Source organism: Pteropus alecto, unplaced genomic scaffold (genome assembly GCF_000325575.1).
Source record: "Pteropus alecto unplaced genomic scaffold, ASM32557v1 scaffold311, whole genome shotgun sequence".
Lineage (NCBI taxonomy): Eukaryota > Metazoa > Chordata > Mammalia > Chiroptera > Pteropodidae > Pteropus > Pteropus alecto.
The window spans coordinates 1,204,470-1,218,560 of record NW_006431916.1 but is presented as its reverse complement, the minus strand read 5'-3'; the positions used below and the strand labels follow the sequence as shown (position 1 = coordinate 1,218,560).

The 14,091-nt window shown below is 46.2% G+C and overlaps 3 protein-coding genes and 1 pseudogene across 3 annotated transcripts in view; 3 read left to right on the top strand and 1 right to left on the bottom strand.

The window, feature by feature from the left end:
* The first annotated feature begins 175 nt into the window (after positions 1-175).
* On the top strand, positions 176-5,864 carry PIGZ (phosphatidylinositol glycan anchor biosynthesis class Z). Its single transcript, XM_006906191.3, is given in 2 exon segments — positions 176-2,011; positions 4,080-5,864. Coding segments are annotated over 2 exon segments (1,824 nt in total). The 5' UTR covers positions 176-1,743; the 3' UTR covers positions 5,636-5,864.
* Positions 5,865-7,158: 1,294 nt separating this feature from the next.
* On the top strand, positions 7,159-7,274 carry LOC112473885 (annotated as a pseudogene).
* A 2,173-nt stretch (positions 7,275-9,447) lies between these two features.
* On the bottom strand, positions 9,448-10,302 carry NCBP2-AS2 (NCBP2 antisense RNA 2 (head to head)). The gene has a single exon (XM_025041896.1). The coding sequence runs from the start codon at positions 10,264-10,266 to the stop codon at positions 9,895-9,897; it is 372 nt and encodes a 123-aa protein (XP_024897664.1). The 5' UTR covers positions 10,267-10,302; the 3' UTR covers positions 9,448-9,894.
* A 20-nt stretch (positions 10,303-10,322) lies between these two features.
* The window catches only part of NCBP2 (nuclear cap binding protein subunit 2), a 7,936-nt gene continuing 4,167 nt past the window's right edge, over positions 10,323-14,091 (top strand). Inside the window, 2 exon segments of the mRNA XM_015600446.2 lie at positions 10,323-10,499; positions 13,421-13,602. Coding sequence (XP_015455932.1) covers positions 10,422-10,499; positions 13,421-13,602 — 260 coding nt within the window. The 5' untranslated portion in view covers positions 10,323-10,421.

Below are 14,091 nucleotides of genomic sequence, written 5' to 3'. Positions count from 1 at the left end.
TGAAAACTCTACTCTAAAAGTCAGGATATTCATTGACTCTGGAAAAATAGTCTGTACAATTCAGTTGGAAAGCTCGAGCAAAAGCTGCAAAACTTACCTTTCAAGTTCTATGAGGTTTTAGTGAGTATTATCAATGTAAAAAATGTCCAGATCTGTAAAGAATTTTTGTAAGATTTTATTTGAGCCAAACTAACGGTAATTGCCAGAAAGCAAGACCTAAAATGCTCCAGAGAAATGACAGCAGTTTCTTTTATGCATTTGGAGTTAAGGAGGGAATTTGAAGAAGAGTACATGAAGGTGGGAAAAAGCAAGGCAGGGTGGTTACACCTTGAATGGGTATTCTGTCATTTCAAAGGTGTGTTAACCTAGATGCATAAGAACAATGAACAGGGCTTGCTTAAAAACCTTTCACTAAAGAAGTTATAGGCCTGGATACCCACCATGACCTACCCAGTTAGGAATTTATGATTTATTACAGCACATACCCCCCTTTTTTTGTCTACACTATTAAGAGGCTCCTTATCAACATCTGCCAGATTCCTGTTCTGTTGCTTCTGCCTTCTCTCCTTTGTTACGACATGATAGCACACCTGTTGTTTAAGGTCAGGCTTTAAAATATCAAAGTCAAGAAGTCAGAAAACATAGAAAATGATGATTCAATAAATGGTTTGAGATAAATAACTAATAATAATTTTTTAAAAAGAAGTCTGGAAACAGTCACCATATGTATTTTTGGAAGAATGACAAACTCATTGTCAAACTTGTTTTTCTGTTCAGCAGAAAATGATATATAGGTGCTGATATATAGGTCCATTATGCAATGGGCCCAGGTTCCCCCTGATCTTTGGAGGAAGAGCGAATCCCTATCAAGAGGAGTTGTGTAAGTGTCTTAGTCTGTTTGGGCTGGGTGGCTTATAAAGAACAGAAATTTATTTCTCACCGTTCTGGAGGCTGGGAAGTCCAAGATCAAGGTGCCAGCATGGTGAGGGCTCTCTTCCTGGTTCATAGCCAGTGCCTTCTCGCTGTGTATTCACGTGGTGGAAGAGGTGAAGGAGCACTCTGGAGCCTCTTTTATAAAAACACTATTCTATTCATGAGGGCTCCACCCTCATGATCTAAGCACCTCCCAAAAGGCCCCCCCAACCTGTTACGATCACATCAGGCATTAGGATTTCAACTTATGAATGTGTAGGGGGAGACACAAACATTCAGACCCTAGCAGTAAGTCCCCATCAGCTTCCAAAAGGTAGGTCCCAGGGTATGTGAAAGTTGGAGGGAGTGACTGGAGACAAAGGGGTCGAATGTAGTTCATTTTTGCAGGGAAATGGAAGGAATCCATTAAGGTTCCCAAGTTTTCAGAAGTCCAAGATCAGGCTGCCATGCTTGCCTATGGATAGGAGCTGTGAACAGGATAGGCACTGTGAGACCCAGATTTAGATCTAATACCACTTGCAAATGTCATATTTATGCATTTAGCAAAATGTCATGCTAGAAAATATCATATTTAGCAAATGTTATATTTAGACACTTAGCAAATGTGATTAGCAAGTAACCATGTTCCTCAACAGAGGCCTCAGCTTCCCCATCTGTAAAATGGAGATAATGAGACCCATTGTCCTAGACTGTAGAAAGGATTAAATGAGATTTGCATGTAAACTTCCTGACACTTTAGCAGGCACTTAGTAAATAGCATGTTATTGTTATCATTTAAATTGTACATAGACCCATTTTGAGTTTGTTTAGATGATTGAACATATTATAATTTACATTCTAATAATTAACAAATGTTATCCTCAGCAGATGCAGATCTGTGGATCCAGAATAGCAACTGTAGCAGCTGAGAAGTCATTCTAGGCTCTTGGCCCTGTGTCTTGGCAGCAATTTGATCTGAAGATGACGTCCAGGGTGCTGTGGGGCAGCCTCAGCCTGCTCCGCCTGGTGTGGTGTCTCCTTCCACAGACCGGCTATGTGCACCCAGATGAGTTCTTTCAGTCACCAGAGGTCATGGCAGGTAAAGTGCCCCATGTGTGGCTAAAGACAAGTTTCAGCAAAGTCTGGATTGGATCTGATTGGATATTTACTGAGGAGGGAGAAACATGTGTGTGCAGATGAACAATAATAAATCCATGAGCCTCTCTGGAATAAGAACTTGGGTGTGGGGACTTCACATCTCCTCCCTCAGTGGTGACATTGACCTTCTGGATGATAATAATGAAATGCCAGCCTCTTTGATGTTTTCCTGCTTGGACAAACAGTACAGGTTATTCAGAACAAAAGCTGTTTTTTACTTCTCAGTGGGAGGATTTTAGAGTTGGGCTTCACCAGTAGCTGGGAAAACTTACAAAGGGTTGTGATCTGAGATAATGAAACTTTTCTTCTGTAGATTCATATGAGGGCTGAGGGAATCCAGACCCAGAATTTATTAGAAGTTGTCTTGTTAGAATTTATTGGCTAGGTGGTGTAGGACATATTATGAAGATGGTTGCCAGGGATGTTGAGACTTTTCAGATGCTGTGGGCACATGGCCTCTTCCTCATGGTTCAACATGGCTGCTTGAGCACCAGCCACCAAGTCTAAAACCAGCCACCAAAGAAGAAATGAGCATGCTGTTCTCTTCAAGAGCATATCCTGAAAGTCATGCCTTTTGCCCATTTCCATCCCTTTGGTCAGAATGTATCACATGACCAAAGGAAGGAAACTGAAAAATATCATTTTTATACCTGACCAAATGCTCAGCTAAAGAGAGTAGGGAAGAAAGAAGAAATGGTTACTAGGGAGACATCCAGCTATTTCTGGCACAGGGCTCTACAGGTGCTATCTGTTTTTTAAGTTGAAAGGTCCAGTCTTATTTTCCACACATTTTTTTAACCTGAGCCAGCAAAAAGCAACCAGATCAGTCTGATTCTAGATTTTGTTTCCCTTTCACCTTCTGACATAGAGAGAAAATGGCCAAAAGGCTGGAGGAATAAGTAGGAGAAGCAAAGAGCCCTAAACAACCAGCAATGTTATCAAGCATGAGATGTAGGCTCGGAGCTGAGATGTAGAAATTGATTTTGTTTCCCTCTCCCCGGCCCCTCAGAGCTCTGGGACACTGGAGCACAGGGTCACAGACCAGCCCCAGGCAACAAGTACTTTTTAATTACATAAGTACTGCTTGAATATATTCTTCTTATAAAAAAAATTAAGCATCATAGGCAAAACTAAAGTCACTTTTGACCATAGTCACAATTGTTTATTCCCTTCCCCCTTCTCACACTGCCTATTCTGGATAACAATCGTAATTTCAGAGATGGATTTTTGACTGACTTTGGAGACTTTAAATTCCAAGGAGAGAAATGGAGCCTCCCCCTGCTCCTCCCCTTATGCCCTGTCCAGGGCCCAATGTCACCTCACGTCCCAGGCATGGTTCCTCCTGCCCCCTTCATAGGTGAGGCCTCAGAAGAGCTGGACTCCTCTATATTAGTTTCCATTGCTGCATAACAAACCATCACAAACCTAGCTTTTAAAACTGTTAGTTCACAGTTCTGTAAATCAGAAGTCCAGCATGGGCTCTCTGCTCAGGGCACAAGGTTGAAAGCAAGGTATGGGCTGGGCTGAGTTCTTGTCTGGGAGCTCTGGGGGAAAATCTGTTTCCAACTTCATTCTTCTTGTTGGATGAACTTGTTTTATTGCCACTATGGAACTAAAGTTTTGTTTCCTAGCTGGCTGTCAGCCAGAGGATGCTCTCAGCTCCTAGAGACCAGCCACATGTCTTGCCAATGGTCCCCTCTATCTTTAAGCCAGAAGTGCTGTATCAAATCCTTCTCATGGCTTGAATCTCTGATGTTCTCTTCTGCTACCAGCTAGAGAAAACTCTGTTTTTAATGGGCTCATGTGATTATGTCAGGCCTACTCTGGTTATCTCCCTATCTTACAGTCAGCAATCCCCTGAGATATAACCTAAAATCCATCATCACAGTCCCAGGGATTATATGGGGCATGTACATTAGCGGGCTGGAAAACCTGGGGGCCATCCTAGAATTTTGTCGGCCATATTCTCTTAGCTTGGAACTGGTTCATCTCTGCTTCTCTCTCCACAGAGGACATCCTGGGCATAGCGGCCGCACGGCCCTGGGAGTTCCACCCCAGCAGCTCCTGCCGCACAGTGGTTTTCCCACTGCTGACTTCCGGCGCTGCCTTCTGGTTGCTCAGGCTCTGGGAAGAGTGGGGACCACAGCCTGGCCCAGTGAGTGGCTATGTGCTGCTGGTGGGGCCTCGGCTCCTCCTCACTGCCCTTTCCTTTGGCCTGGATGCGGCTGTATACTACCTGGCCCCTCTGTGGAGGGCAGAGCGCTGGAACGCCCTGGTCCTGCTGTCTGGTTCCTATGTCACCCTGGTCTTCTACACAAGGACATTCTCCAATGCCATCGAGGGATTGCTCTTTGCGTGGCTGCTGGCACTGGTATCCCCCCATGTGGCTTGGAGCCCTACAGCCAAGAAGCCTGCTCCGGGCCCATGGTGGCACGGCTCGCTTCTCGGGGGCATAGTGGCTGCTGGCTTCTTCAACCGGCCCACCTTTTTGGCCTTTGCTCTGGTCCCCGTCTTCCTCTGGAGCATTTGTGGAGCCACAAACCCTGGCTTCAAGTCACTGACCAAAGACGCCCTGGGGCTGCTTCCAGGAGCGACTCTAACAGCAGCAGTGTTTGTAGCTGTGGACAGCTGGTATTTCTCCAGTCCATCTAGATCCACTATTCTTGTCCTTACACCTGCCAACTTCTTGTACTACAACCTGGATCCTCAAAACCTGGCGAGTCACGGCACACATTTGCGGCTCACTCACCTGGCAGTGAATGGCTTCCTGCTCTTCGGGACGCTGCACGCCCAGGCCCTGCAAGCTGCGTGGCAACAGTTGCAAGCCTGCCTCCAGGCCTTTGCACGAATGGGCTTCCGAAGGGTACTTGATGCCTGGAGCCTGCTGTCCAGCCCCAGGCCGCACCTCTTGCTCCTCTACTTCACGCCCCTGGCCCTACTGTCTGCCTTTAGCCACCAGGAGGCTCGGTTCCTGATCCCCCTTCTGGTCCCCCTGGTCCTGCTTTGTAGTCCACAGACCCAACCTATACCCTGCAAGAGCACCGTGGTCCTCTTCAATGCCTTGGGTGCCCTCTTCTTCGGCTGTCTGCACCAGGGGGGCCTAGTGCCTGGCCTAGAGCACCTGGAACGTGTGGTTCATGCACCTGTGCTCCCAAACGTACCTACCCACTACACACTCCTCTTCACCCACACCTACATGCCCCCTCGGCACCTCCTACACCTCTCAGGCCTGGGGTCACCCGTGGAGGTGGTGGACATGGGTGGGACTGAGGACCAGGTCCTGTGCCAAGCCCTGAACAACTTCACCAGACAACCAGCTTGCCAGGTGGCTGGTGGGTCATGGCTCTGCCGCCTTTTTGTGGTGACTCCTGGCACCACCAGGCCTGCCATGGAGAAGTGCAGCTTCCCCCTCAAGACTGAGAAACTCGTGTTTCCTCACTTGACTCTGGAGGACCCACCAGCCCTGTCCTCCCTGTTGAGTGAAGCCTGGAGGGACCATCTCAGCCTTCACATCCTGGAGCTGGGAGAGAAGCCTGACAATATGACAGAAAAGCCACTGCCATAGGTGAAGCCACTCTACATTATATGTGGGTAGCTAGACTGGGACAGAGCCCTGATTCTCTTCATTTCCCTTCCAGAATTCCCATCACTGCTTCTCCTGTGCACAGCCTTGCTCTACCTTCTGGATAATCTGGCACCCTTTTCCCCTCAAAGACCAAAGATCTGACCAATCATGGACCTGATTCCAAGGTCCCCAAAGAACCTGGCCTGGTGTAACAAATGGCACCTAATGTCTGTTCCCTTTTCCCCTCAAAGACCAAAGATCTGACCAATCACGGACCTGATTCCAAGGTCCCCAAAGAACCTGGTGTAACAAATGGCACCTAATGTCTGTTCTGCGCTATACCTTCCAGCCACTGTGATGTTTTAAATGTAGGATAGCACCTGCTTGTGAAAAGAGACAACTATTTACTGATGACATTCCTGAATGACCTCCTACATATCTTCCAGATGCCTTACCTCTTGTTGTCAGGACAACCCTCCGGCTTCGTAGATACCTAGAAGGAGGCAGTGCGGTGATGCAGAGACATGAGGTAGTTTCAGGGTACCTGAGTTCTAGTCCCCGGTCTGCCTCTCACTGGCTGTGTGATCTTAGGAAAGCCCTTTTCCTCCCCCAGCCGGTTTCCCAATCTGTACGATGGATCAGAGGATCTCTGAGGCGTCTGCCAGCTAAAACTGTCATTCCTGCACAGTGTCAGCACAGTCTGCAGCATGTGTCCCCTGGCTAGACAGGCATGTCTCTCTCAAATCTCTTTAAACACAGAAGTGGGTGTGGTCGTGTATTTAACTGCACTTTGGTGCCTGCTGTCTTAGTATTCGGTTATTACCAAAATAAGTAGTTCTGCCATTTTTCTCCCCGTTCCCTTCTACTCCTGTCGCAGAGAGAGGTGGTGGGACATTTCAGCATCTCACTCTTTAAGGATTATTTATTCTCCCAGATTAGGGGGCCTAAATGTTTTCTCTCTCAGCCTGCCCCCGTGGGAGTAGAGAACATACAATGTTCGGTCAGTATCTGGCAGCACTTGAGGACGACCTGGTGCTCCCACAGGCCTTTCTTCTTAAATGTGGTCTGGTCCCTTTCCATGCTCAAAGCCCCTGTCTGAAACTTCTCTTCACAGGATAGAGAGAAAATCCCACTCCAGACCTGCTGCTTTGGTGGAAGCTATCACAGCCCCGAACGTGCTGCTCTCACCATGGTGAACCCTGACCCTGTCCACTGATAACATGAGGAACTGTGGAACTACACCCTCCCTCCTCGTTCTCCCTCCTCACACCACTGCTATCTCATGAGAACAAGAGGCACCCAGGCCACAGAGACCAGTGGGCTAGAGGACAGCGCAGAGCAGGAGACCAAACCTATACAAATGACCAAACCTGAGTCCTTTTCTAATCCTGCCTTCTGTTGACTAAAGCCTTGGGTCATCTAAAAGCTATGCCCTTTTGGACATAGTTCCATAGTGTAGCAGTTAGCACGTCTGCTTTAAATGCAGGTCTTGGGTTTGTTCCCCAGTGGAGCCATGGTCCATGGTATACGGCCATGCCACCCTGAACAAGCCCGATGTCTGATCTCGGAAGCTAAGCAGGGTCGGGCCTGGTTAGTACTTGGATGGGAGACCACCTAGGAAGACCAGGTGCTGTAGGCATTAAAAAAAAAAGTCTATTAAAAGCTATGCCCTTTACAGGCATGCTGCTCTGTGACTGCTGATAGGGTCTTATGCCACACATTCCTCATGACTCTGACCCGAGGAAAAGCCAGTGATAATGCTGGTAAATGTTTAGCAACCCGTTCTCTGGGCTAAAAAAAAGAAAAAGAAAAAAGCCCCAATTTGTAGCACTTGCTAATTTCCATGGTGTAGATATTCCCACATGGCTGATTCCAAATCTACTGGATGTTACTGAGCTCAGAGTTGGGAGATGCTAAGGAAGGATCTACTCCTGAGACAGTATAAGCTGGCTCTAGTACTCTATCAGACATTTCCCTCCTTCAAACTCTAGACCCATTTGTGACAACTCACTGTTCTTGTTGTGGTTTCTGTTTCTGCTATGGACCTCTGATTTGCCTTCCTACCCTAGTGCTTAGCATCATCTCTGGTGCTAAGCACTTATTTACTTTGCGGCCAAAGATGGCATTTTGCCCACAAATTAGAAACCAAGTGCCACCTTGGAGAACCCAAGACTCTAGCATCTCAAACTCCTTGGGGCTTCTTGGGACTTCTGCCTCTTCCCTTCCCTAGTTGGGTCCACAACCTAGAATTCCCTGGAGAAACTATTGGTGTAGTAGTCCTTGTAGATTGTGGTGGTCTGAGCTCTAATAAATTTGTCTGTAAAGTGTTGGTATCTGTGTGGCATCAAAAGATCAGCCAGAATTACCCTGCAGGATGATAAAGTAGGTGAATTGCTTCCCTGCTTCACTTTCTGGCAGATCTTAGAAGAGCATGAACGGCATGCTGGGAAACTGTTGCCACAGCGGGTGGTGGGAAGAATTTCATGTTTCTTTAGTAATACGGTAACTGGTGAGATGGCAAGCCACTGACTTAAAAACACTGGAGGCTTTTCCAGTGAAGTGGGGAGCATCCCAATCACCTGTGCTAGAGCAGAAAGGACCCAGTCTTCTCTCTGCTTTGACTCCTTTTACAGAAACGGAGAGAACTTAGTTCCTGTACACTCCTTCCACAAAAAATAAGCAGTGGTCCCCTTCTCTCGCTCTACTTTTCTTACTGAATGGACAGTTTCTCTAGAAATTTCATTGCCTCCTGTACTGCTCCCCTTTTTCTCTTCTAGAAAAAGACCAAACAGTGAGCGTTCTTGTTTATGCTGAGGGTAAGGGGTTGGGCTGGAGACTGCTAATATTCTGCTGCTCTGATATCCAGAGACCAATGGGTGGGACTGAGACCAATGAGGCAGACAAGGCAGTAAGAGTGGACAAACTCTTCAGGCTCCTCACCGCCAGGCTCCAAGGAGAATCCAGTAAGTTGCTTCTAGTTTGGGAGCATTTCATCTCTGATGGGAGGAGAGGAGGGCAGGATGCGAAACCAGGACTTTAGTCATTAAGAGAATGGGATTTCTGGCCTCAGAGGATAAAACAGCAGCAACTCTGATAGGAAAACTGGACATTGGGATGTCAAATCAGAAGTCTGAGCATGAGGAAAGTGAAGGACAAGCTACTTTAGCTTCTCCATACCCAGGAAAGGTTTTCAGCCTTATCCAGCTCCCTATGACTATCAGAAAAGCGAGAGTATAAATTGTTTGGTCACCAGCCAGCCTAAAAGCTTTTCTTGTAGCTTCAAGCTTTCTAGATTGCATGATTACCTCAGTAGCCTAATTAGAGGTATTCAGAAATTCAGTCAGAAGCCTCAAATGAGAGGACATTTCTGTATACAACAGATTTCCTAAACACAGACCCATTAGCTGGACCAGTCTTTAGCTTGTATCCTAGATCCTATAAAATGGGGCATAGGAATTCAGGTAGTTTGTTCCACGGTGGGCAGTAGTCCTAACACCCAGTGCTGATGGTAGTGGGGTTGGGGAGGCAGGCATTGAAGGTCATGGGTAAATGATGCACTGATTATGGACTTAGGCCCTAGGGTTAAATGCCTGTATTTAATCCTGCTCTGTAAGGCCAAGGCAACATAAGAAGTAGCCTACACTTCCTCATATGAAAATGGCTGTAAGCATGAGATAACCCACAGAGAGTGCAATTAGCAAGTGCCAGCACAGAGAGAAAGTACTCAATATGTGTTAACTAGTACTACCATGGGCTTACAGTCCCCAGGAATCCTAATCCATCTTGCCAGATAAGTACCACACTCATACCCATTACTCAGCTCACATATTTAATCAGAGAATTTTGGCAGCTGTAAGGTTGTCCTTCCATCCATGATCTCCTCTGAAGTAGTGCCCTATTACATCAGTGCAGAGACATTACCTATATCACGAGTTTTAGTCCCATTCGCAGAAGGCAGACCCTTGTTCGGACTGTGGTATGGTCCATGGCTCTCTGTACGCGGTGTATCAAGGCCTACCCTATCTTCGATTCTGTTAGGTTTCAGGGGCTTTCTTCACACACTGTGCCATGTCCGATCTCAGGGCTACACCGGGAATGTCGGTTTGACCTGGGCTTTCTGATGGCTGGGACCTCTGCTGGCTGACAATCTGAGTCAGGATTTGAAGACGCGCGCAGTGCCAGGGATGACTCCTTAGCGCCGAGTACAGTGTCGAGCCCAGAAGGGAAATCGGGCGATTTGGGCTAGGCCCAACCTAGATTTAGGGGTTTGCACCTGGGCCCCTCTGGCTACCTGGTGGTGGCCCTGGGCGTTCCCGGAGGCCGCGGCGTAGCTCCTTAGTGAAGATGTCTTTGAAACGCGCAGCGCGGCGGCCCAGGGAGCCCGCGGGCCCAGCCGCGAGGCCTCGCAGGCGCCGGGCCGCGTCCTGGCCGCGCAGCTGGGCCTGCAGCAGTGCGAAGGCGGTGAGCTGCGCTGCACGACGGATGGGCCGCGACTCGGACAGGCGCTCCACCAGCTGCGGGCTGTGCAGCAAGATCGCCAGCAGCCGCCGAAGAACCATTCTCAGAGTGACCCGGAACCCGGAGCGCGCAGCTTTGGATTCTGATCGGCGGCGCCCGACAACGGACCACATCTGCGCCGGCGCCGCCCGGTGACGGCACTGCAGCTCTGGGATTGGTCGGCAACATTCCGACTTTCTGCAGTCGCCCCGCGCGTTTCCGGTTCCGCCACAGCCGAGACGGCTCGGTGTTCCCGGAGTGGCGGCGTCTTTGTCCAGCTCTCTGCACTATGTCCGGTGGCCTCCTGAAGGCGCTGCGCAGCGACTCCTACGTGGAACTGAGCCAGTACCGGGACCAGCACTTCCGGGGAGGGAAAGGCGGACCGCGAGAAAGGAAGGTCCTGGGCCGGAACGCTGAGAATCGGTTTGCTCTAGTCTCATTGTGTCGTCTCCCGTTCTCTGGTTTCCCCAAACCCGAAGTGAGGCCCGGCGCCTTCTGGGGAATGGATGCTGCAAAGGCGTTTAGATATCACTGAATCTCGTCTCTCATAGAAAGGGAGTTTGAGGCTTGCTTTCCTATTGCCCTGCAGTCGCTCCCATGCCAATGCAGAGGGGTTTGAGCGGCAGTAGTGGTGGCTCACGTTTTCACAGGCTGTGTCCCGGGAAAGATGACTTTGTGATGAAGGGAATGGGTGTCATTTTGACACTTGGGGTATGTGGAGGTGCCTTCCTGACTCAGATACTGGGGCTTCTTATTATTTTCAATTAGCCAAAGAGTCCTTTGGCGTTTCGAGTCCTTTCTTTGGTCTGGTAGAACGGTCCTATAAAGTTCTACGCGGTGGGTGAGAGATACAGAATTGAGCCCTGTTTCCATCCTTAGGGAGCCCTCGGAGTAGGGAGGTGGACCAGCCAAGCTAGAGACGTTAAGAGTTTGCATGTCAAGATCAGAGAATGGTTGGGTTTCAGACGAGGAGAATTTTAGTTTGGCATACGTCATGGTAGTTTTTGTGTAGAAAGGAAAGGCTACAGATATTCAAGGTGGACTATTCGGTATCAGCAAAGGCAGGAGTAGGGTGTCGCGGCGCTCATTAATCACTGGTTATTTAGTATTTTTATTGAGTGCCGTTGCTAAGCCCTGGAGGGAGACGGAAGACAGTTTCCGCACTTTGAGTTCACAGTCATCTAGTAGGAATTGTAAATGGAGGCAAGTAATCATAACCTAGAGCAGAGATGATGAGTGGAAAAGGAAGGGCTGTGAAAATTCAGAAAAAGGAGAACCCTTGTAATTGGGAAAGGAGGGGAGCACATATTATAGAAGAGGGTGGAGAATGTGTAAAAGTATTAGTAGAGTAGGGAAAAGAAATTTCGTTTGAGGCCAAATTAAGGAAGATCTTAAATTCATTCACTCAGCCGTTTTTAAATGCTCGCTATATGCTAGGCATGATTTTCACTTCTATCATTTACAGCTCTCATTACTTATAAAGTTCCACATCATAACCATCTTGAATTGTAAGCATTCTGCAAAACTGAAACTGAAAAGATTCAACTTGCTATTATTCATCTCTGCAGTTTAAAGCCTGTGGCTTTACTTAGATAGTAGTAAGATACTGCAGTGGGGAATTTCTGCTGTTTCCTGAATGGAATCCACGTTAATATCATACCTCAAGTAAGACTTACACCACAGTTGTCTTAAGTCATAGGCTGCTTGTTTGGACATTACTTACATGTGTAAGAAAGAAAGTAGAAAGAAAAAACAAAATGCCTCCTGACCATATTTTAAGAAAGAAAAAATAATTTATGTTAAAGCAGTAATACAAATAAAGTGAATCTACTTTATCTAATGTCTCATCCTAAAGTTCTGAAAACCTATTTTTAATGAACAATGTCCTGTAGACTTTTTAAGGAAGTATGGGATTGGGGAATTAAGTGAGACCCTATACGTGGAGTCTCTGATTGGCAGTCCTTGATTCTTCATAGAGGCAGATGTACTTACCTTTTTCTTGTGTATAGTATCTATGTATAGTCATACTTTGAAAAAAATATAACTGGGAGCATTCCTTTCCCATTGTTCTATACTTTTTTTTGAGCTTTGCTCACTATCTTGGGGATGTTCCATATCACTGCATGTGGATGTACATTTTTCTTCGGGCCGCGTAGTATTATATTTATTGATGTACCATTATTTATTTCATTATTTTCCTTTTGATATAGTTTAGATGGTTTTTCTATTTTTCTATTCTACCATTGAAGGTGAGCACACATGAGACCCATTACTCTGAGCACTGTGCTACAAAGCATTCAGAGATGAATAGTGCAAAGTCTTATTCTCAGAGTGAAGAAACTGGATCAGAATTATATATGGAGTAGTAAATGAAGAAGGGAGGCTTCTTGGGAAAATGCTCTAGGGGCCTGAACATGGTTCCGCTCAGCTACTTTCCAAGCTGGAATATCACTGTGTGGCTGATGTTAGAGCCCTAACATGAGTCTGAAGGGCCTGAGAGCAGTTCAGCTGGCACGTCTTCTATTTAATCAGCATTTGTCTTCCCTAGTATGGAGGCTAAAAGGGAAGGTCCAGTTGCCACATTGTTTCTTTGAAGACATCTACAAATATCATGTCTGGCTCATGATGAGTCATCTTGTTCTCAGAGGTTGTGTCAGATGTGTTGGCTGAAGCCCAGTTACATTCTTGTCTCTGGCTTCATCTTATCTTCCAAATTAGGAAGCCTGTCAAGAAAATGAGATCTCTTGTTTTTAGTGATCACATTTTCTCCTAAACTCAGCAAAATATATGAGCATATAACTAACTAAGCAGTTGTTACTTTGAACATTCTCTCTGGGAATATTACAATATTACAAGGGGTACCCTGTCTCTGCAGATCCATTTATTTTTCTACAAAGGATAAAAGAGCTCTTTCTAATATATTGGTTCAGGGTCTGGAAATTAAACTTGGGGTATTAGAGAAGGATTCAGTGCTGAGGGTATGGAGAATGCAGGGAAAAGGCATGGTACTTGTGTGGCAGTATGGTGCAGGAGGAGGACTATGTGCATAACTTTCAAGCCATGGCGCTCTACTAAAAGCAGTCTGGACCTTGCATAAGTACTTCATAGATTGTGAATAACACCTTTGGGCAGGGGGAGGGCAAGAGATTTGTCATGGATTGGGATCATGAAAGAAGCTGATTTCCAAATCAGAATTAATGAAAAATTTCCCTCATACTTAGGAATACTATTTAAGCAGGGCTTTTCTTATGTTATGCTGCTTAACTTTTTCTCTATTTTAAATTATAGGGTGACAATGAAGAACAGGAAAAATTACTGAAGAAAAGCTGTACGTTATATGTTGGAAATCTTTCCTTTTATATAACCGAAGAATAAATCTATGAACTCTTCAGCAAAAGTGGTGACATAAAGAAAATCATTATGGGCCTGGATAAAATGAAGAAAACAGCATGTGGTTTCTGCTTTGTGGAGTATCCTTTATCTGATGTAGCTGTTGGATGAGGATGGGGCCTAGGGTGGTTAGTCACCTGTTTAAAAAAATGGATGAGGATATTTGCTAATTAGCATTATCTCTACCTTTTCTTCCTTCATCAACTTCCTATCTTTGTCCAGTGTGTCTATACTCTTACATTATCAAAGCTGGCAACGTTAACATTCTGTTCTGAAATCCATGCTTTGTTTATATTTGTTCTTTAAGAAAAACAATCTTTCAAGAATATATGCTCATGGAGTTTAAAAAAGTGAAGGGTATCGTGAAAATAAAATCTCTGTACCATTCTAAGCCCAGAGACAATCAGTTACCAGTCTCGTGGGTGTCTTTCAAGAAGTAATCCTGTGGATGTGTGGCAGTGTACTGCATGCACTACTTTTTATCACCTTTAGAGATCGTTCCATATTGGTACATGTAGGTCTTCCTCTTTTTAAAATGGCTGTATAGCATGTATTTCATTATATTGAAT

Coding starts and splice junctions, on each gene's coding strand:
- NCBP2-AS2 (XM_025041896.1), bottom strand. CDS start 10,266: ATGTGGTCCGTTGTCGGGCGCCGCCGATCAGAATCCAAAGCTGCGCGC.